This window comes from Mustela lutreola, chromosome 9, assembly GCF_030435805.1.
Source record: "Mustela lutreola isolate mMusLut2 chromosome 9, mMusLut2.pri, whole genome shotgun sequence".
Classification (NCBI taxonomy): Eukaryota; Metazoa; Chordata; class Mammalia; order Carnivora; family Mustelidae; genus Mustela; species Mustela lutreola.
The window spans coordinates 38,547,025-38,571,369 of NC_081298.1; the positions used below are offsets into that span (position 1 = coordinate 38,547,025).

The 24,345-nt window shown below is 37.5% G+C and overlaps 1 protein-coding gene across 5 annotated transcripts in view; it reads right to left on the reverse strand.

Annotated features, from left to right (window-relative positions):
- The window catches only part of TASP1 (taspase 1), a 272,025-nt gene that overhangs the window by 70,988 nt on the left and 176,692 nt on the right, over positions 1-24,345 (reverse strand). Inside the window, exon 12 of one of the 5 annotated variants that reach the window (XM_059134055.1) lies at positions 13,672-13,766. The exons of the other annotated variants lie outside the window; for them this stretch is intronic. Within the exon in view, the coding sequence (XP_058990038.1) occupies positions 13,687-13,766 (80 nt within the window). The 3' untranslated portion in view covers positions 13,672-13,686. Of the gene's footprint in view, positions 1-13,671; positions 13,767-24,345 lie in introns of those variants that run through there. 5 annotated transcript variants of the gene reach the window in all.

The window sequence follows — 24,345 nt, forward strand, 5'->3', positions numbered from 1 at the left end:
ATACTAACCCACTGACCCAGATCCTTTAACTACAAACCCTGAGGACTCCCCCTGTTGCATCTCTACCACAACTCATGGGAATCATGATCATTCATGGTTTTCTGGTGATTTTTAAACATAGTTTTAAAGACCCCAATTTAACTCTTAAAAAAAAAAAAAGATTTTATTTATTTATTTGGGAGAGAGAGAAAGAGAGCACAAGCAGGGGGAGGGACCAAGGGACAAGCGGACTCCCCACTGAGCAGGGAGCCTTAGGATCATGACCTGAGCCAGAAGCAGATGTCTAACCAACTGAGCCACCCAGGCACCCCTAACTCTTTTAAGAGAAGAGTTGAGTGTGACCAATAGCCCTTTTGAAATCCCTTACTTCCATAATTTGAAAGAAAAAGTTAACTTGTTTCAGAACAGAAAACTCCAAACTATAATCAGAACCTAAACATATCAGAGACGGTCTATGGATAAATTTATTAACTCTACCATAAATGTAACAAGTAAGAAACCAAAATGAGTCCATTAAAGCTTCTGTTTCCTAGTTTAACCAATCACAGAATACCCACCTAATATGCCCTAGAAACGACAAGAGTTGGTGGTTGTTTTTTATTTTTTTTAAGTCTGACACAGGGTCAGCTAAGGAGAAAAGACAATACACTTCTAAAATCATACTGGCAGTTATAAATAAATCATGGAAATATAATGTGCAACATGTTGACTACAGTTGATAACACTGTATTGTATATTTGTAAGTTGCCAAGAGGCCTTAAAAGAAAAAAAAATGCAATTATATGTCGGGGTCATGCCCCCAAGATGGCGCCGGTCATGCCCCTAAGATGGCACCGGCTACATAGCCTGAGCAGCACGGACAGCCTAAAAAACATCCGCCCTGGCCACACGTGACCTCGTGCTTGTCACATGAACACCGTATGCCACCACTGCCTACAAGCCCCAGATACCTCCTGTTCACGTGAACACCTCTGTGATTGGCTGTTATGCCCTATATAAGGCAAGGGAACTTCCCCGCAGGGGAAGGAGAAAGAAAGAGAGGAGAAAGATTGACCATGGGATGATAGACGTTAACTAGACTTATTGTAGTCATTATTTTGTAACATATATAATCAAATCAGTATGTTGTACACTCAAAACTGATATGTTATATGCCAATTATACTTCATTAAAAAATCATAAAGCAGTTTAAGAAGGATCAGTAGTTATCTTTCTTTCCTGAATATTCCAGCCAAGCATTCTGCTAGTGGAGATATCCAGAATTCCACCAAAGCACCCTACACAGCAATGACAACATGAGAAATGTGAATCCCTGACAGAAAGCAAGTGAGAATGGCGCACCGACAACTAGAAGATTCACTGAAGGGGAAACAAAATTTTCCAGTTTTCCAACCTGGCACATTCCATGTTAACTTTAACAAGTAGGAAAAGGATTCTCTACCCTCAGACTCTAACAGATCACCCCAAGCTCCTGGGAAATACAGAGAACACCTCTGCTCCACAATTAGTTACCATCTAACTTCCATCTCCAGGAGTGTCAAAAGGCAGAAAAGGTCAAAATGGTGATAGTGGTGGAAGACAGGGATCCAGACTGGGCAAGCTGTCCCCAGTGGTGGTATAAACTCATAATTGCTTATTAATACTAGATTAATGCAAATTTGAGGAGTATAACATTCATTCAACAAATATTTCATATTTCATAAATATTCACTTTTTTAAAAAAATTAAGAATCAACTCTGTGTCAAGCACTGTATGGAGCCCTGGGTATAGATTGATTAAGGCAAAATCTGTGTGTTCAAGTGCTATGGTCTGAATGTTTGTATCCTTCCAAATTCATATATGGAAAATGCCCAATGTGATGGTGTTAGAAGATGGGGCCTTTGGGAAATTATCAGTCTCCTTACAAAAGCAGCTCAAGAAAGCTCCCTTGCCCTTTCTGCCATGTTAGCTTATAATGAGAAGTCTGCAATCCAGAAGAGTGCTCTCACCTGACCATGCTGGCACCCTGATCTTGGATTTCCAGCATCCAGAACTGTGAGAAATTAAGTTTCTATTGTGAATAAGCTACCCAATCTGTGGTATTTTGTTCTAGAACCCCAAATGGACTATGACATGATGGACAATATACAGTATAATCAGAAAGGGAACTCGGGGAGCCTGGGTGGCTCAGTGGGTTAAAGCCTCTGCCTTTGGCTCAGGTCATGATCCCAGGGTCCTGGGATGGAGCCCCACATCGGGCTCTCTGCCTAGCAGGGAGCCTGCTTCCTCCTCCCTCTCTCTCTGCCTGCCTCTATGCCTACTTGTGATCTCTGCCTGTCAAATAAAATAAATAAAAACATAAAATCTTAAAAAAAAAAAAAAAAAAAAAGGAACTCAAGCAACATAGGGAGATACAGTGCTAAGCTGGGTTTAGAGGGAGAGAACATTTTAATCAGGATGGTCAGGGACAGCTTCCCTGATGGTGACACTCGAGGAGAAAAATCCAAGCAAGTGAGAGAACAGCAATTCAGGTATTGGGTCAGGTATTGGGGTCTTGATAATTATTTATTTTGCTGCTGGCAGGTCAAGTGGCAGAGTTTCTAGCAGATAATGTCTTAGGTGCTATTGTCTACCTCAGATGTAGTGCCTGCAGGTGGAAAAGCTATCTTATGGTCATGAAGAAAAAAGCCACCCAGTAAAGATTACCAAGAGCCTAGGCTACTGACACACTGTGTAGCTGCTGTGCCAGCTTTGAACTGCTTTCAGACTTCTTACATGAGAAAAGGAAAGCCCTCATTTTGTTAAGCCCCTGCAGCTGGGTTTCTGCCACGTTAGTTGAACATAATCCCAAACCAAAATGTTCCTTTATCCATTTTTCTGACAGGTTCTGTTAGGTTTTTTTCCTCCCCCTTACTCATTTTCTAAACTCTTTATGTGTTAAGGCAATAAGTATTTGGTCATGTATGTCGTAAATATTTTCTCTGTTTGTTATATATATTCTGATTTTGCCTATGACTTTTTTTGTAATAGAGAAATTTTTAGTGCTTATGTGTTCAAATTTATCAACTGTTTGCCTTTACAGCTTCTGTGCTGGACGTTTTTCTCTAATCCAAAATTACGAAAGTAAGCAGTCCATTTTTTACTATTAGTGCTTTTATAATTTGTTTTTACATTTAAAACTTTAATCCACCTAGAATTAATTTTGGTATAAGGACAACAGTGGAGACCCTGCTTTATCACTGTTTTCCATAAGTGGTCAACAAATTGCCCAACATAAATTTGTTGGAAAATTCATCTCTTATCCACTGATTTGAAATGCATTTTTATCACACATTATATACCCATATTTTTTTGTATCTATGTCTAGATTATCCTCTTCCATTGATGGAACTATTCCCATACAGATCCCAAATGGCTTTAAATATTGTAGCTTTATAATATATTCTAACTGACTGGGCCCGTTTCCTCTCATTATTCATTATTTTCACAATATTATTTGTTACTTTCATGTGATCTTTCCATACGATATTAAGAATAACCTTGCTTATATTTTTACCTCTCATTCTCACTGGCATTTTCATGTGAACATAATTTAATAAAATTGTGATTTTGCATAACACTTAGGTTGTCTTGGTAAATTTTTCCAAGGAAAGCCTAAAGATGGAGATAGTTATATTCCTGAGACCTCCAAATGGTGGAGCCATGTGAATTTTTCGACAACGAAATATGCCATGGCATCCCTAAAATAAAATCTGCAAGCATGCCTCTATGTAGTTTTAAAAGGATCAAATAAGTATTTTTCTAGAATATCTTCTAAGATGTTAGTATAAAAAATATTTTTTTTTTCTTCATGGTCAGTTCTTTTTTTGGGGGGGGGGGGGGAGAAGGAGAAAGAGAGCATGAGAGAGAGCAGTCAACAGGAGAAGCAGGAGCCCAATGTAGGACTCAATCATGGATCATGACCTGAGCTAAAGGCAGTCGCTTAACCAACTGAGCCACCCAGGCATCCCAGTTCTATCTCTTCTTACCCATCTTACCTGATTAACCACAGTCTGTAGTCACCGTCCATAATATTCTCAAATCAAGAAAATCATTCTTAACAACCTCAGCCTACTCACAAAACAAGACAAAGCCAAAACTAAACCTCTCAGTTCAAAGAGAGGTTGGACAGCAAGTCATCTATGAGTGAAGTAAAAACACTGAATTGGCTAATATTTCGTTCAACTAATCAATTTTAAGTAACCCTAAGTGTTTGAAATATGAAAAAAAGTTATCTGGGTAGACAAGGTTATTGCTCATTGAATCCTAGATTCCATTCCTGCTAACTATCTTATGGTATTTACCATATTGTCCAAGGGACCAATGTTAACAAGCAATGTAATTTGCTTCAGGATGGCTATGCTAGTATTTATCTTGACTTAGTCAACAAAATCAATATGATCGAATAATGCAGATAAGCATCTGGGAGTTCAACAGACTTGTCTCCACCAATTACTGACTGCACAAAGACCTGTAAAGGACGTCTGACATTTAGGAAGAGTTTATACCCATCTGTTGCTGTTCATTGTTTTGGCTGTTCATTCTGCTTGGGTTTTTCCTTCTCAAGTTGTTTCAGCATGTCCTTTGAACAAACTTTCTTCACTTTTTACTTGGTAAGGATGGGTCCTGCTTATTGTGTAGAAGTACAGGACATCGAGGCTTACCATCATGCTTTTCATTCAAACGTAGGGTCAGTTTAATATAACACCTACAGTGTGTGCTCTTGTGCACTTTGCTTTTAAGGCAATAAATAAATCTTTTGTACTGGGGCAAAATTGAATTCATATAGCCTGTCTGGAAAGCCTGATAAAATGGTGTGATTTTTGTGATGTAATAAGAAATACATATTTTGGTCTTTGTCCATAGTTCCTGATACACAGGGCCTAAAAACCACATAATTTCCTATACAAGAGCCATTGGAACATTTATTGTTATAATATTTAGTTTTGTTTCTGATTCCTGAAATAAAAGTAAAATGGGTATCTCTTGTAATTTATAACAAGCCCCTTTCAACTACACCTGAGTTTATGTAAATGAGGTAACTTCTGAAAGACCCTAGGTAACCTAAGGATGGGGGCTAGCTATCAAGGGAACCAACCAAGTGATTACAGAGGATTGAAACTTTGGTCCCAACACATTTGACCTCAGGGTAGAAGGAGGAGTTAGAGGTTGAACTAACTGCCAAGGGCCTATAATTTAATCAATCATGACTATGTAATGAAGCCTCAATTAAGACCTAAAAAGATAGGGCTTGGAGAGCTTCCAGGTTAGTGGATTCAGTGATGAGAGAAAAACTCTCTAAAAGGCCTGATAGACAAGAGGAGCCATTTTAGATTTCTTTCTAAAGTAGTCAATAATACCGTGTATCAACTTTTTTCAAATCAAAAGTGTTTTATGACCCACCACACATGCACTGTAATCTGCTTTGTGAATGAGTAACCCAAAGGAAAATCATCTTATCCTTCAAATATTAATCAATTCTCCTACTCTCTCCTCCATTCCTTTGATAAAACTCAAGATTCTTACCTAAATGCTAATCTATAATCTTTTGAACTTTTATAAGATGTAAAAAAGTATACAACCCTGTAAAAACTGTTCATTCTTGGGAACACTTTCTTCCCTTTGAAGAGCATGTTTCCCAAGCAGCTGTTGCAATCTGGGCTTAAATAAAATGCTCTTTCTTACTTTAGGAGATTTTAAAAGATTTATTTTGTGTTGACAACAGGGAGAGCACTGAGGCCAGAGAAGGCACAGCAGCTCCGAACCCCTTTCTACACACCTTGCCCTATGCATCTCTTCCATCTGGTGGTTCTGTTATCCTTTTTTGAAAAACTAGTAGCCTCATAAGAAAACTGTCTTCCTGAGTTCTGTGAACCACTCCAGCAAATTAATTAAACCCAAGGAGGGGGTCGTGTTAACCTCCAATTTATATCCACAGCACAGAAGACAATCTGGGTTTGTGAGAGTGGCATCTGGACTTGGGGTAGATGATAATGCAATCCTGTGAAATCCTGAGCCCTTATCTTGTGGGATCTGATGGTATCTGCAAGTAGATAATGTCAGAAGTGGGTTCAATTGTAGGACACCCAATTGACTGATATCAGAGCATCAGAGAATGTGATGTGGGAAACCCCCTACATACATTTGGTGACCACAAGTGTTAAAGTGAGGTACTGAAAGAAGAAACACAGGAGTATTTTTCCTTAGCAAATGGTGATTGCTGAGACTGAGATTCCTGTAGGTTTCTGCATACTCCAATATTTTTTACCTTTATTAGTCTATTGAGAGGCATATAGTTAAGTAATTACAAATGCAAGTTTCTATCAGTGCTTGAGCTTACAACTCTGGTTCTAGAAACACTGCACTGTTACACTGTGAACTTTAAATGAATCTGTCCTGTACCCATGGACAGTGAGTTAACATACCGTGAACATCTAACAGTGCAGACACCCATTAATGCAGAAGGACATAACACAAAGGGCTAGCTTGCAATAAGACAAAGTATCAACACAATAACATGTGGAGTTTTGTATCTCACTTAAATGTTATTCTCTATATTTAGTGAAGTCATTGAATTCATTAAATACATGTTCTGCACAGCATTCTATGCAAACACAAACAAAAAAGTTTGTCTCTGAAAAATTTATAATCCTGTTGGTAAGACACAATTTACTTAGCTAAAAGCTAGTGAACAGCATATAATAATGCGGATTAAATGTTTATATATACAAACTCATCTTTGCAAATACTTACACACATACTATAAGTATGTACGTATATCCCACTAGAATGTAAAAGCAATATGCATAGATGGAACATACATATATAAAACTACTTGTTTGCCAGCCACTGTTAGAATAGTGTCTGATACATAACAGGTGATCAATAAATATCTATTAGACGAGAGGGTGCCTGGGTGGCTCAGTCAGTTAAGTGGTTGCCTTCAGTGCAGGTCATGATCCCAGGATCCTGAAATCAAGATCCACATCGGGCTCCCTGTTCAGCAGAGAATCTAATCCTCCCTCCCCCTGTTCTTGTGCTCTCTCTTGCTCTCTCTCTCTCAAATAAGTAAATAAATTTTTTAAAAAATATATCTATTAGATAAATTAATGGATAGCCCATTAGTGGGCCTTATGTTAAGTGTTTTAAGACTTGAGAAGGGCATACTTACTAGAAAGTTCTAGAATGAGTAGTCACAACTCTTGACTACACAAGATGAACCTTGAGAAAAGTCATACAAAAGAGCAAAGAGTACTCAGAATATGGTGAGTACTTAATACCCACTAGATGATCTAAACCTAGAGAAGGATTAAAAGGCTACTTGAATGTGGACATGTGGAGGGATGCTGTCCCAGGCACAGGCAACACTGGGAAAAGAGACAACTGAGTCTGGACACATAGAAATTTTAAGGATTGATGAGAGGAGCCAAGAAGAGAAAGGACAGGAGTAGAGTCTGGAGATCCAAGGTCCAAGAGTATAAAGAATGTCTATGGTGATGTTCACAGTGGGAGAAATGACACGAGAACAAACAAATCAAACTGCCTAAACTAAAAAGATCAGAGGGGAATGGCAAGGAACCAGTGGTCCATAAATGATCAACTTGCAGAGGAAGAAACAGACCTGAGGGATCTTGTGGTGAAAGGGAAGAATGAGATTAAGTGATAAGAGATAGCAATCAGTAATCAAGAAAGTAGCACCATCTCCAACATCTGCTTCGTGAGGTGGTAACAGTGGTCACATTAAACCAAGGATTTAACTTCCTAATAGAGCCCCAATAATATTTTTAGTTATTTCAAAAAGTCAAGCAAGAACTGCTAGACCCCAGAGCTCCCACAGTCAGAGTGGCAAGGTACTCTATTCTTGCTGGGACTGTCACACACATAAATTGGGTTAAGGAAAATAGAAAAGCTATATTAAAAAGCTATACTGAAAGGGAAGGGGGGTGCAGCAAAAGGTGACCAATCATCTGTAAGAGTGTGTGAATATCATCATTACTTTTCCTTCATTTACCTTTAATTACATATTCAACCCAGTTCTAAGTGCTGGATTACATTGATAAACAAGATACACTTGGTCTTAGCTCACAGGGAGGTTACATTCTAATGGGGGAAATAGCCAAACAAGAAAATACACGCACACATTATTTATAATTGTGACAGATCCACAGTGGAAACAAATAGGGGGCTAAGAAGCAGACTAATGGGGGCGGGTAAGACCCACTGTTCACAGGCATCTCTGAGTAGGTGGCATTTTAATTTTGACTAAAACATGAGAAAGGAACCAGATGAAGATTGGAAAGGGGAACATTCCAGACAGCAAATAGCACAGGCCAATGCCCTGAAGTGTGAAAGCCTGGGAATTTGTTATTTAAAAAAAAAAAAAAAGATAAATATATAAATAAAATAATGAGCAAGGGAGGAGCATGACCAAGTATGAAGTTGAGGTAAGGGAACAAGCAGGAATCAAATTAGAAATGCCATGAGGTAATGTCTGCATTTTATCCTCATTATAGTGGAGGGTCATCAAAGCAATAGAAAAGGAACTGAACAGGCTGCTATGTGGAGAATAGACTGGGTTGAGGGTAGTTGTCACAGGAAAAGGCAGGAAGACCGCTGAGGATGTTTCTACAGTAATCCAGATAAGATTTCCGCAGTGAGTGAGTGTGAGAGTTATCCCCATGACCCTGGACAGTCTCCTTTGCCAAGGCCCAGCAAGGTGGCAAATGGACCACACCCCTCACTGCCATACTGAGTACATGCTTCAGCAGACACTGCTTAGAGTAGAAGTGGGACAAGAAGAAATTCCACTGGGGACTGACAGCAGGTGCTCTGCCAAGGAGAGTATTTGGGTCACTGCTCTCCATTAGGAGGCCCATGTACCACACTAGAATGTGGGTATGCAGTCACACACCTAGACCTGTCATTTTAATCAGGTTATTTACATGTCCCTTCATCATTATGTAAGATCCACTGTTGGACCCTGAGGACAGCTGTCAGAATCCTTGGCACAGCGAGGTCTGTCGTTTCCTGTGAAATCCTTACCCTGGTCTACTGCTCCAACTTCTTTCCCCATGTGGATCCATCATGGCCTTGTTCATCTCTGGAATTCCCTTCTTGTCCTAATTAAGCAGAGCTCTAATTTGTTAACTATAGGGTGTTGAGGAGGATCTATTTTTCAACTTGTCATTCTTCACTAAATAAAGCCCTAGAACTTTTTCTTTTCATCTTCATTGTAGAATTTCAGTTGCAATATTTGATTTAATTGTAGATTTTTATAGTCTACACATGCCTAGAAGCCTTGGGCTGTGGATAACCTTTCACTATGTCTAATAAATAAAATTTAAAAAGAAACTGCAGAAGTAAACCATAAATGTTTTAAAGACTGTCCAATAGGAAAAATGAGAGCCATGAATTTTTAAATTTTTATCTTGAAGAGTAAGATCTTATCATTCCTTACAGAACAGCTAGAAAGAAATCAAAGGTAACCAAAATTTTTTAACTCCTTTCCTTCATTTGTATTTGTAAAAGGATCTATACTAGAATAAATATGTTATCAATGGCACTGAAAGGCCAAATTGATTTGTCAGTCATCTTTGTTTTAACTTACAGAAGAATTGGCAGTAGATGCCAAAGTCAAACAACCGTAAGGAAAAGTAAAATAATAAAATAATAAGATAAAATTAAATTTAAAAGCTTGTAATGCGAGAAGGGACAAAAATAAAAGTAGGCACGTGGTAGGGGGAAAAAAATAAAAAAGGCAATATAACCCATAAGGAAAATTGATTTTTTTGGTCCATAACATACTGAGAAGGATAAAAAGTGAAAATGGGGTTCTGTGAGTTATACCTGATCATTTAGGTAAATAAAATCTGAAAAACAGTATGGTGTACATATAATAGGGTGGCTTTGGGAAGTATCAATCAATAAATAACTCTTTATGTTAAAAAACAACTTTAACATAATTTTTATAAGAAAAAAATAAAAAAACATAAAACCATACTGTAGATCCACCTAAAGGATTTAAATTAATCTAAAATTAAATGCAGAAAAATATTCTACATATTACATATAATAAAGAATATATAAAACTATCACAACTTCATAAATAGCCATTAGTTATCTAAAATAAAGATGAAATGTCACTTTTAAGAATTTTAGGAACTCCATAAGCATGTTTATCCAGATACACAGGTATATACACACTCACAATTTCATAAAGAAAGTTGCTAGGTTAATAAGCTGAGATAAACACTGAAATGTCACTCTAAGAATCTGGGGAATTCCACAGAAGAAAGATCTATTTTGGACCTGTCTCCCAAAAGGGGATAATTATGAAAGAGCAAAAAGATCCTCTACCCACAAAACTGCCCAACAACACAGAAATCAAATGTAGCACCGTTGTGAAACTCATAAAAAATTCTATATTTGAAGAGGGGATAGAAGGATGTTTTCATTTGTGCATTTTCAATTATGCATTCCCACCAAGACAAACAACTTAATATAGCCTGGTCAGTTGTGATGCACAAAACCTTAATCTAGTGTGCAACCAAAAGGTTAATATTAGAAACAGTGGTGAATCCAAAAAGTTTCAAAACAACACATTTTAGGGCCACTTTTAACATGAGAAAGATCTATGCAGACAGTTGAGTGAGCCATGTTTTGATAGCAAACACCCTGAAGGAAAGAGGGTAATGCCAGTAATTCAAATTTTTCATTTTCATACTTAAGTTTATGCATCAATTTTTGGGATAAAGAAAAGAAGAATCACTCACTTTCTGTACCCATCTGGCTGGACTCCACCTCAGGACTCCTGAGCCCTGTGGCTGTTTCATGTTCATGTCAGTTAATGCCACCACTCAGCAAAGTCAGTTAATGTCAGTTAATGCTACCACTCAGCAAAAAAACAGATTTCAACATTCAGGTAGACTAGCCAACATATAATATCAGGACCTGTGTATTCAGAAAACCGTGCATTTTCTTTTCATTTTCATTGTGACAAAAGGTTGGCATGGCTACACTTACTAGGGGTATACAAGGTTTGAAATTTATAATAATGTAAAGAGTTTCATGGAAACAATAAAATACTCACGTCATGCCTGTAGTTAGGTGGTGTCTTTCTTTCTCCTTAGGACTGCCCATAGACTCTTAACCAGATTTGAGTTTCCTATCACCAGACTTGTCCATATGACAGTTCATCCACTGGCCTCCGGAGGTCGCTCTCCATCACTCCTCAAAGATTTATGCTCTTTGATCATCATTTCTCTGACATCCATCCTGCCATAACGTTAGTGATTTCAAAGTATGGAGATTATGCTTCCATCTCTGACCTCTCAATTCCTAGACCTCTTCTCTCCCAAGAATCCTGTCCTTTACTCTATGTCAGCCACTCACTCTATAATACCATATTGTGATTACCAACAACTTCCACCTCTTATAGACCTCATTTCTAAGCATCTCACTCCCCCTTTCTAGTGCACACTCTCTAGGACCCAGAATCCAACAATCCTTCAATCTTTCCCTTGCCCACCTCAAATCCTCATTTTCGTCCTTAGGTGGGCTAAAGTCTACAGTCCATCATTATAATTAATTCCCTGCAGAAACTATCAGCTATTTTACCCTACTCTTGACCATCATACTCACCTGGCAAATTCCAATCATTATTAAATCCAACTCCATGTCTACACCCCTAAGCTGAATTTGACTGGAAAATGGCACTACCATGCTAACCACTCATGATCACTAACTCAATTTGGGCCCTCAATGTTGCCCAGAAATCATACATTTCTCATTTCTCCTCAAATTTCCAATATCTCCTCCTCCATCCTAACACTGGAGCTGACCTTGCTTCCCAATTCCCCAAGAAAAACAGAGGAGAGAGAGAAAAACCTCCATACATCCTCATCACATCTTTGTGATTTGAATATTACCACAAATGAACTGCTCATGTTCTTCCTAGGTCAATAGCTGTGCCTGTCCATCCCTTCTCACTCATCACTCAAGTGATTCCAGCGTCCCTCTCCATCTGTCCATCACTTTAAATGTCATCTGCAAACTCTTAATTCTCAGGTTTATTTTAGCCCAGGCCTTCTCCCTGAACTAGAGACTTGAATATACAATTGCCTTATTAACGTTTCCACCCGCATACTTAATAACACTGCCTGGAACTCCTGATCTTCCCCCACAACTTACTCTTTATGGAGGCATCCCCCTGTCAACAAAAAGAAACTTCATTGTTTCAGTTGTTCAGGCCAAAAGTCAAGTCATCTTTGTCTCTCCTTATCTCTTACTCTGTATCAACTGAGTAGCTATTATACTAGCTCTCCCTTCAAAAACTTACGAGAATCCAACCACTTCTTTCCCTTCCACCACCATCACTCTACTCCAAGCCTATCTCTTGCCTAATATATTCTGAGAGTATCTGACTGGTCCCCCAGGTTCCACTCCTGCCCTCCATGTCTGTTGTCAGTACTGTAGCCAGAATAACCATGTTAAAATATAAATCAGGTCATGATATTCTTCTTCTTATAAATTTCCATGGGTAAGTTTCTGCATAATGGTCCTTACTACCTCTTCGAGCTCCTCCCTAACCATCTTCCCCCTTGTTCCCTCTGCTCCAGCCACACTGGCCTTCCTGCTATTCTTCAACCTCTACAGACACATTGCTACCTCTTTAGCACATGCTGTTCTGGGATGTTCTTTCCTTCATGGGCCACATGTTTCCATCGCTCACCTCTGAATTTCTGTTCAAATGTCACCTTCGAAGGAGCTCTTCCCTGACCATGCTCAAAACTTCATTTTTCACTGTAGCTCTTATGATTATACAACAGATGAGAAGTTTACCTATTTATTTACTGTTTGCCTGACTTGACAAAATATAAGCTCCATGAGGACATGGATGTCGTTTATTCACTGCTATACCCCTTGTGCCTGATGTAATGCTTGAAATATAGTGTATGTTCAAATACTTACTGAATAAAGGAATAAATGCATGTTTTTGGAAGCATCAAGATGGAAGGACTTTTCTGAATCATCTAGGCCAAGGATTGCCAAATTTCTTCTGTAGACAGCCAAATGCAAAACATTTTCAAACTGTGCAGGTCATCTGATCTAAGTCACAACTATCCAACTCTGCCATTGTAATGTAAAAGTAGTAACAATGTGTAAACAAATAAGCATATCTGTGTTTTAATAACATTTTATTTACAAAACCAGGGGGCTAGCAGAATTTGACCTGTGGACCATAGTTTGCCAACCCTGATCTCAATTATTCTGTTGCACTGAGCATTAAGGCCTTAGTCACCAGTTCTGCCAAAATTTATTAAACAGAGTTCATAACTTCTAGAGCTAGGGCCATCTAGACCAACCATCCAATCTAACCCCTTTGGCAGACATAGATGCTTACCTAGCATCCATTTTCTCTTTCTTTTTACCTAAAAGAAGCCCATTTCATTGAGGAGACAGCAATGTACACAGCTAAGAACTAAGTTTCTCAGCCTCTCCGTAGCAAGACATGACACTTCTGGCCAATAAGATACACAGAGAAGTCATGTGGAGGGCATTTTAGGAAAAGTCCTTTAAAGAGGGTTGACTTGGTGGCAACTTTCCCCCTGCCCCTCTTCCAGTTCTAAATGCAAATGTAATACCCAGGGCATGGTTAGAGTCACACCTTATAAATTGCAGAGTAGGAGGAGAAGAGTCAGGTACATCGAAGATACAGTGGAGCTCAGGCACAGGTCCTCCAGATGTCCTGTTATAAAAGGAAGAACTAATCTCTGGTTAAGCCATGATAAGTGGCTTTTAAAGAGAGAAAATGAATATTTGGTTAAGCCACTATAAGTAGCTTGTAAAAAAAAGAAAATGAGTCATCCAAGATCCTAAAAGCCAGCCAGACACATAAAAGACACTTGAACTGATCCTGCGACTTCCACTTCAATAGTCTTTCTCTCATGCAACTCCTCACTCAAAGAATAAAAGGTACAACATGCTATTCCATGCAGAACAGATAGCATGTGAGTTAGAAAAGCTTTGTTCCTATCAAAAAATGATCATTTCCCAGGCTCAGATAAGTAAGAATTCTGGAGTTTTACCTTGCTTCAGATGTCAGTTCCAAACCACTGACAGCCCCTAAATTAATCCTATCACTTACAACCTAAAGAGAAAGACAGATCTTCTATATAACTTTGGTAGAAAAGTCCACGGAGGGTTTCAGTTTGCCTGATTTGGATTCCACACTTAATCTGGAACTAGCCACCATAGTCAGAAGGAGGATTATACTGCTTGACTTAGACTGGGTCACATGCTCACCCCTGTGGCATGGGAAATCGGTCAGCCCCACCCAAGGGGGTCTCATTGGTTCCTCCCAGTAAACAATAGGCTCTAATATCAGAAGACACGGACAGGAGTTTGAAGTGTGTGCCCACACATACACATACACATCACTTTTTGTGCCTGTCCCAGGAAATTAGTAAATGTGGGTTGTAGGCTTAACTCTCTAACTAGATGCAGGTCACCCAGCTGATACATGATCCTTGGCTCTGAGTTTTCCAATCACTTACCAAAAGGAGATGACTCATCCAACATTAGTCTTAAGTATTAAAAGATGGACTTAAACACGATATTGGGAAAAATCTTGGAAAAGTATGAAGTGCTATATAATTATGTAGGATTATTATAAGTGAAAAAATACAACTGATATAAAAGAAAATAAGAGACTCTTTCCTACCTCATCCAAACCTATAAAAATCTTTAACACATCCTTTACAATGATGAGTGCCACAGAGGGCCTCATATTGCAGTTAGCCCAGACCACAAAGATAGGAAGTCTTGTGCACCACCTTCCTGGGACTACTAACAGGCCCATAGTGTTCCTCTCAAAAATGACTTGCCTCATTCAATTCCCATATTCTCATAACCTCCTCTATTCTCATATTCTCATATTCACCTCACTCTGTTGATCATTAAAATCCAAAATAAAAAAAATTTAGGTAGCCATATACATACTGTTTCAAACTTTAAATGCCTTAGATGAATTGACATACTCATTTGCTGTAGCCACAGCAAATAGCAAAAGACTGAAACAATCTAAACATCCACTAAAAAGAGGCTATATAATAAAGTTGTACCACATCCATATAATGGAATAGTATATAGCTGTTAAGAATAAAGAAACTCTAAATGCACTAACTCAGATAGGATTACCTAGATACATTCAGTGAAAAAAGCTAAGCGAAAGATTGGTATATAGTTATACTGCTACCATTTGTGTAAAAGGCAAGAAAAGAACACACACCATGATGCCAGGCATAAAGGCATGGGATCTCTCGGGACGAATACAAAGAAACAAATTACCTTGGTTTTCACTAGAAAGATGAGCTGGGTTTGCTGAAGAACAGAGTATGGGAGAGACTTTTTAATCTTTTGTATCTTTTGAATTTTGCATCATGTGACTACATTAACTTTGTACCAGACAGACAGACTGAGAACACAATACGGCATAAACCTATGGAAGGACAAAGATACCACCAGGTCATACAGGTCTCTAATAATAATTAAGCACAGACGTTGAAGCATTTGGCTGCCAGAATAATCCACCCTAAGTTTAATAGTCTAACACAGTAGTTGTGTTAACATATTAGGGTGGTGCTTGGAATATAACAACCAACCTGCCTCCCCTATCAACTTCATGAAACACATGGTCACCTAACACTTGAGCAAACACGTGCTTCTGTTAGCAAGAACAGAGGATGAACTAACCAGTTAGGTATTCAAACAAGAGCATCCTCCCATCTGTGTAAGTATGTATGTATGTATTTTGGTGTGCACACACATGTAAACACACACACACACACACAAAAGTATCACAAATAAATGAGTAGACAGATTTTTAATACATTTTCCATTTCACAAATACTTGCTAAGGATACATAAGGAACAGTTATGAGTGTTTTCAGCAACAACTACCAGAAACACAGACCTAGTGTGTACCTTAACAAATTGGAGTTTACTTTTCCCAGCTAACAAGTAGTCTGGAAGAAAGTGGCTTCTGCATTTGTGGTAGCATGTGTACAGTGTCAAGGCCATTATTTCTGTGAGTCTCCTATCCATTCCCGTATGGCAACAAGATGGTTACTCTTACCCCAGGCATCACATCCATATTCAGGATAGGGAGAAGGTAAAGGAGGTGATGTCATCACTTTTAATCAAGAAAAGAAAAGACTGTCCCAGAAACCCTCAAGCTGACTCTTTAATTGTACCTCGTTAGCCTGACCTATATTGTATGGCTTTTCTGAAAAAGAGTCCTAAAACATAAATATTTAATTTTTACAGTATATTCAAGGCATGCAATGGCAAAATAAGTTCAGAATGACTACTGAACAAACCAGCCCACAGTGTGTGCTACAAGTACTCTGATAGGCTGTAAAAGTTGGCATGTAGGGGTGCTAAGTGTGACCCTAACAGTTTATATGCTTTATTGTCTGCTTTCAGAATATTTTAAAATATGACAGTATGATGGATTTTAGATTGGATACACAAGGTGAAAAGTAAAAATACTGAAGACTTTTCATATATCCCAAAATAAAAAATTAATGTACAAGTTATATATCTATATTTATGTGCCTTATTAGAGGCAACTGACCTGCCAAATAAATGCACATCCAAAAGTTATACACATTTTCTTTCTGTATATTTCTCCTTAAAGGTAAGTTTTCATTTGTTTAATGAATTATGTTATAATTGCAATTAATTTCTCAGGATCTATAGACAAGTTCTATTCCCTCCAATTTGTTAAAGACTAAAGTTCTGTTATAACTTAAGTCACAAAGAGTTGTTAATTTTATTATAAGCTTTTCTGAAAAGAACATCAGTTACCCTATAGTGTCACAACCAGTCTGCAGTGCAAAAGCATTACATACACACAAATATTTTTTCTTGAGCCATTTGCAGGTAAATTTCAAACATTATAAGCCTTTTTCCTAAATACTATGTAAGAGACCCCCCAATGAAAGACATTCTCTTACTAACTAGAATATTATTATGTTTAAGACTATTAATGATTCTAATTAGCAAGACTATAAATTGGTAATTTTATGAATAGTAAATATTATCACTAAATCTGTTAAAACTTCTCCAAATATCTCCCCAAATATTTTTTAATCAAAGGCTAATCATAACTGTTTTTGTTTCAAGTGCCATATTTTCAAAATTATTCATCCAAAGGTAGTTAATTTTTACCTCTATCATTGTTATTGGCTGTCAGATGACTGGTATGTGGGTTGGAGTCTTTAAAAAGGGCTTTTATATGTATAACATAGTCCCCTGTTTTACCTTTTTGTATCTAAATGATTACAGAATACAAGAAGAAATTCTTGAGAACATTGTATTTTATAGGAAGAAAAGAAAAGTAGGGAAGGAAGACAGGGAGGATTATTTTTGACCTAAAAAAAAGAATGGAAATGCACATGAGCACATGTAAGTGCCCATGTATACACACACACACACACACTCTTACAGCAAACATGCTCAAAATTTGCCCCAAAAATACAATTACAGAATTCTCAATCACAAACTCAAATAATAGGGACTGCTACTGAAGTGTGTTGAATAAACATAAATCTGCTACTTTAATCAAACAAAGAAAATACTCTGAGCTTACCCAATTTGAAACAGAAAATGAATCCAGAAGCAAGGTAATACAGCAGAAAATCAGCAGTGTCATTGAGCCTCAGACAGACTGTAAGAAGAGCTCCACATAAGCTTCCCACAATTAATGCTAATAAATGAACTGAGTTCTACTACATTCACAAAAGATTGAGAATAATGTTGTTTACATACACTCTATTCTTCCCTCATATATATGTGATTTTCACAGATTCTAAAATCATAGTTTCTCTCAAATATCTGATGATAAAAAAATAGGTTACAATATGGGGAAGGAACTTGACAACCATGAAAAGAACTCTATATTTATTACAAGCATTATAATATATGATTTATTTATTTATCCACATCCACCAACTGTAATACAAGGTCTGTTCAAACTAACCAGTCAATATACTGTACAACTCAGCCTTCAGTTTCATATGATTTCATTTTCCTTTCCTTCTTGTGACATTATAATTTTGTGTTCTGAGTTTACTATAACTAATATTAATGGTTTTGTCCACATGCTCACAAAGTAAAGGAAAAGACACAAAACCTTTTAGATCACCTAATCGGTACCCTCAGGGGTGAAAAAATGCTAATATGGAAACAAAGATCTTTATTTTTTTTTTTCCTGTGGAATAAAACAAATGCCTTGTATGGTTTTAATTACATCCTAATATTTCATAAACATCTTTTAGCATCGGAAGAAAAATAAAGTACATATTGTGAAAAGCTCAGCAGCTCCCAATTTTGTGATGGCACCAACTTCTATAATCAAGTCTACAGTCCCTACAACTGGCCACCTTTGAAATCAAATAGTTTTGAAATCAAAAAGTTTTGCCACTTTTGGCAACAAAACTATGGTACTTTTTAATGTAACATGTTTACAGAGGTGCTATTACCATTCTTCCTCTTTGGTACTGTGCTTACTTTTTGCGTACTAAACAAATATTACCAAATTATTTCTAGTTATCTAAATTCGGTAACTAATTTAAATAGTCTTTTCTTTGTTTCCCCAAAGGTCTATGTGAGTAAGAACATGTCTGCTAAGAACTATGGACAAATTATCCTCTGCTATGTAAAAATCTCCAAGTATCCAAAATATTTGGGATTTCCAGGATTTAGGAAGATGCTACAGCTCTTGTATAAACAGGAAAGCTAGGCCACAGGGAGAAAACCAAGGTCAGCTGTGAATGTGCAAAGCCCTGAAAAGTTAAATTTCTTTTTCTGGCTCCCCATTTCTACTTATCCTGATAAGTCTACCTCATTAGTCTGCTGCTGATCAATTCTGTTAGTAATTTAATACAAAAGCAAGTTTTTCTTGTTTCTCATTTATAAGAGGAGAGAAAGAAGAGAAAACTGATTGAGGCTGCCCAGAACAGCCTGACCCAATTTTATCCCAAATCATCCTTTAGGAAAAATGCATTTGCCATAACACAGAGGTAACTTCTGGGTTTCTTGGAAACTGGGATGCTTCTATTTCTTACATTCAAAATGTACTGGGAAAAAAACAAAAACAAAAAAAGACAAAAAAACCCCAAAAACCAACTTAGGTGTTACTTAATTTAATAAGCAAGTGAACTATTTACTTTCAAAATGAATGCCCATGTCAATAAATGTGATTTTTGGGACAGTTGGGTAGCTTTGTTGGTTAAGCATCTGCCTTCAGCTCAGGTCATGATCCCAGGGTCCTAGGACTGAGTCCCATATTGGGCTCCTTGCTCAGCAGGGAGCCTGCTTCTCCCTCTGCCTGCACTGTCTGTCACTCCCCCTGCTTGTGCTCTCTCTCTCTGACAAATAAATAAATATTTTTTTAATGTGATTTTTAACCATCCTTTCTAGCCAAAAAAATGTGTCAAATTTTTACTACTTTTAATAATTCCACTGAATATTATCTAATCACTCTTCCTATTATCATCACTCCTAGCCTTCCTATATATTCTTTCTGCATCTTGATTTAAATAAGATATATAACTATTTCTTATTTTTTTTAAGATTTTATTTATTTATTTGACAGAGAGAGAGAGATCACAAGTAGGCGGAGAGGCAGGCAGAGAGGGAGGGGGAAGCAGGCTCCCTGCTGAGCAAAGAGCCTGATGCGGGGCTCAATCCCAGGGCCCTGAGATCTTGACCAGAACTGAAGGCAGAGGCTTAACCCAATGAGCCACCCAGGTACCCCAATATATAACTATTTCTTAAACTTGCATTTAAAAAAATAAATAAAGGAGACCACACTGAAAAGTATTTCAAAGCTCACCATAGCAACTCCTCAGAAAGTGATAAACAAAGAGCACTCAATTTTGCCATTAGCTTCCTAAAGAACATTCTTGAAGGCCCTTGGAAAACGATGTTCATTTCTAAAATGACTGTCTAGGGGCACCTGGGTGGCTGAGTGGGTTAAAGCCTCTGCCTTCGGCTCAGGTCATGATCCCAGGGTCCTGGGATTGAGCCCCGCATCAGGCTGTCCGCTCTGCGGAGAGCCTGCTTCCTCCTCTCTCTCTCTCTGCATACTTCTGATCTCTATCTGTCAAATAAATAAAAAATCTTTAAAAAAAAATAAAATAAAATGACTGTCTAAAAATTTAAATAAACAGAATAAAATGGGGGCACCTGGGTGGCTCAGTGGGTTAAGCCTCTGCCTTCGGCTCGGGTCATAATCTCAGGGTCCTGGGACTGAGCCCCACATCGGGCTCTCTGCTGAGTAGGGAGCCTGCTTCCCCCTCTCTCTCTGCCTGCTTCTCTGGCTACTTATGATCTCTGTCTGTCAAATAAATGAACAAAATCTTTTTAAAAAAATAAATAAATAGACTATGGACTCTGAAAAACCATCTGAGGGTTTGAAGTGGCAGGGGGGTGGGAGGTTGGGGTACCAGGTGGTGGGTATTATTGAGGGCACGGATTGCATGGAGCACTGGGGTGAAAAAATAATGAATACTGTTATGCTGAAAATAAATAAATTTAAATAAATAAATAATATGACTGTCATCTTAACAGCTACTTGTTATTTTTCTTTTGTCTCCATTCCATCCTCTCACTTAAATTTATCCTGATTTATAAAACTTTTACACATTTAGAAATATTCTAGGATTTTACATATGTATTTTTGTTACACAGGAAGAAAAATGTGATTTACTTTGCAATTTTGTGCCTTCTATGAGATATAGTCCAGCTAAAGAAGAAAAGATGAAAAGCAAAGTAATAATCTTCAGTAAGTTTATATACTAAGCAGAGTTAAGTTGTGGATGCCAGTCTTCGATCACACTCTAAACCCTGAGTTGGTTTCCACAGGTGGCCCTGTACTTATGCCAAGGGATACAGGAGGGAAATGGCACCTGCCAGTTCCTTTACTTCTGGAAGGGTCTCTCTGTGAATGCTGCCTCTCTGGGACATGCTCCAAGATGACCAAATATCTTCCCCACTGTGTGCCCCAGGCACTCCTCAGATCACTGTTTCCATTCTGTGTATCCATAGGGTTGTTTGCCTGCCTCTCTCAAAGTCTATCCCAGACAAGCCTTCTGACCTTTAAAATTCCAAGCTCTCAGCCTCACTGGTTGCCAGATGTTACAAAATTCATTCCTTCTCACTTTCAAAGGCAATTACTATGGGTACTTGTTTTCCCTTTGTGCACGCCTGTGTGTTAGTCTGTCTCTCACCATTCTTCATTACTATGGCTCCTGCCCCACCTCCAGGACCACAGTCCCTTTCTCTCCCAAACTTGCCTCTCCACACTTCCTACTTTCTTCAGTGTGGCTTCTTCTCTACCTTTAGTTGTAGAATTTGTTCTGCCAGTCTACTGGTCAGTTTCTGATGCGTTTAGGATGATTGGATAGTTATCAAGTTTTATTTGTAGGATAATATGAGCCTTGGGTCAATCTCTTACTCTACCGCCATCTAAACCCTGATTTTTAATACAGGTATAAATATTTACCCAAAGGAAACAAAAATACTGATTTGAAGGAATACATGCACCCAATGTTTATAGCAGTATAATCAACAATAGAAAATTATGGAAAGAGTCCAAACGTCTACTGACTGACGAACAGATAAAGAAGATGTGGTATACATGTACAATGGAGTATTACTTGGCCATAAAAAAGAATATAATCTTGTCACTTGCAATGACGTGTATAGAGTTAGAGAGTATTATGCTGTGAATTAAGTGATTTAGAGAAGACAAATGTCATATGATTGAATTCATGTGGCATTTAAGAAACAAAACAGATAAACATGGAAGTGTAGGGAAGAGAGAGGCAAACTAAAAAACAGACTCTTAACTATAGGGAAAAAAAACCCTGATGGTTACTGGAGGGAAGGTAGGTGGTGGAATGTTGAATAGGTGATGGGTATTAAGGAGGGCACTTGTGGTAAGCACCAGATGTTGCACATAAGTGATGAATCACTAAATTCTATACCTAAAATTAATATTGCACTGTATATACCTAGCTGGATTTAAATAAAAACTTAGAAAATTAAACAAATTAAAAATTTAAAAATTAAAAAGAAGTAACTTACAAGGGAAAAAACCATAAGGCTAGCAGGAGATTTTTCAGCAGAAACCTTCCAAGCCAGGCATGGCATGATATATTCAAAGTGCTGAATGGGAAAATCCACGGCCAAGAATACTTTATCCACAAGGCTATCATTCAAAAAATAGAAGGAGAGATAAGGAGTTTCCTCCACAAACAAAAACTAAAGGAATTCAACCACTAAACCAGCCCTTCAAGAAATATTAAAGGGGACTCCTTGAGTGGAAAGAAGAGACCAAAAGTAAAGGTAGGAAACACAAAAGCAGTAAAAATGAATATTTCTGTAAAAAATCAGTCATGGAATTCCCAAAATAAAAGGATGTAAAATGTAACAACATATAACTACAATGTGAGGAGGAAAAGAGTCAAGAATGGGTTCAAACTTAAACGACTGCTGACTTAACACAGACTGCTATATGCAGAAGATATATATATATATATATCACATATATATGCAAATATATATAAATATGCAAATATAAATAAATATGCAAAGAATGAGGAGAAAGAAATCTAAAAATATCACTAAGAAAATCAGCAAATCATGAAAGAAAGATAAGAAAAGATCAGAGAAAATCTTCAAAGAAACCATAAAAAAATAATAAAATGACAATGCATGCTTACCTGTCAATAATTATTTTGAATGTAAATGGACTAAATACTCTAAGCAAAAGACACAGGATGACAGAATGGATTAAAGAAAGACAATCATCTATGTGATGCCTATAAGAGGCTCATTTTAGACCTAAAGACAACTGCAGATTGTGGACTCTGAGAAACAAACTGAGGGGTTTGGAGGGGAGGAGGGTGGGAGGTTGAGTGAGCCTGGTGGTGGGTATTATGGAGGGCACGTATTGCATGGAACACTGGGTGTGGTGCATAACAATGAATTATGGAACACTGACAAGAAATTTTTTTAAAAATGAAAAAAAAAAAGTCAGGAGATACAGAAACATCTATCATGCAAATGGATATGAAAAGAAAGCCAGAGTAGCAATACCAGACAAAACAGACTTTAAAACAGAGACTGTAATAAGAGACAAAGAAAGACACTATATAATAATAAAGGGAACAATCCAACAAGAAGATATAACAATTGTAAATATTTACATACCCAATACAGAAACACCCAAATACATAAAAGTTAATAACAAACATAAAAGAACTAATCGATAATAATACAATAATAGCAGGATACTTTCACACCCCACTTACATCAATAGACAAATCTTCTAAACAGAAAATCCTCAAGAAAACAATGGCTTAGAACTATGACACACAAGGACAGATAAATTTAACAGATATATTCAGAACATTTCATCCTAAAACGGAATATATACCGTCTTCAAGTGCACATGGAACATCCTCTAGAATAAATCAAATATGAGCCCACAGAACAAGCCTCAACAAATCAAAATCATATCATGTATCTTTTCTGACCACAACTTTATGAAACTAAAAGTCAACCGCAAGAAAAAATCAAGAAAGACCACAACCGTATGGGAGGTTAAATAACATGCTAATAAACAATGAATGGGTCAATGTGGGGAGGGGATGACATGGAAACAAATGAAAATGAAAACACAACAGTCCAAAACCTTTGGGATACAACAAAAGCAGTTTTTTTTAAAATAAATTTTTTATTTTTTATAAACATGTATTTTTATCCCCAGGGGTACAGGTCTGTGAATCAGCATTCACCAAAGCACATACCCTCCCCAATGACAACAAAAGCAGTTTTAAGAGGGACATTTATAGCAACAGAAGCCACCGCAAGAAGCAAGAAAAATCTCAAATAAAAAACCTAACCTTACACATAAATGTGGTAGAAAAATAACAATAAATATAATGTAAAACTAGCAGAAAGAAATAAATAATAAAGATTAGAGCAGGAGAAAATGAAACATAAACTAAAAGATATCAATGAAATTGGGAGCTGGTTCTTGAAAAAAAATCAATAAAATTGAGAAACCTATCATATGGTTTCACTTATTTGTGGAGCATAACAAAAAGCATGGAGGACATGAGGAGTTACAGAGAAGGGGGTTGGGGTAAATTGGAAGGGGAGGTGAATCATGAGAGACTATGGACTCTGAAAAACAATCTGAGGGGTTTGAAGTGGGGGGGGTGGGAGGTCGGGGTACCAGGTGGTGGGTA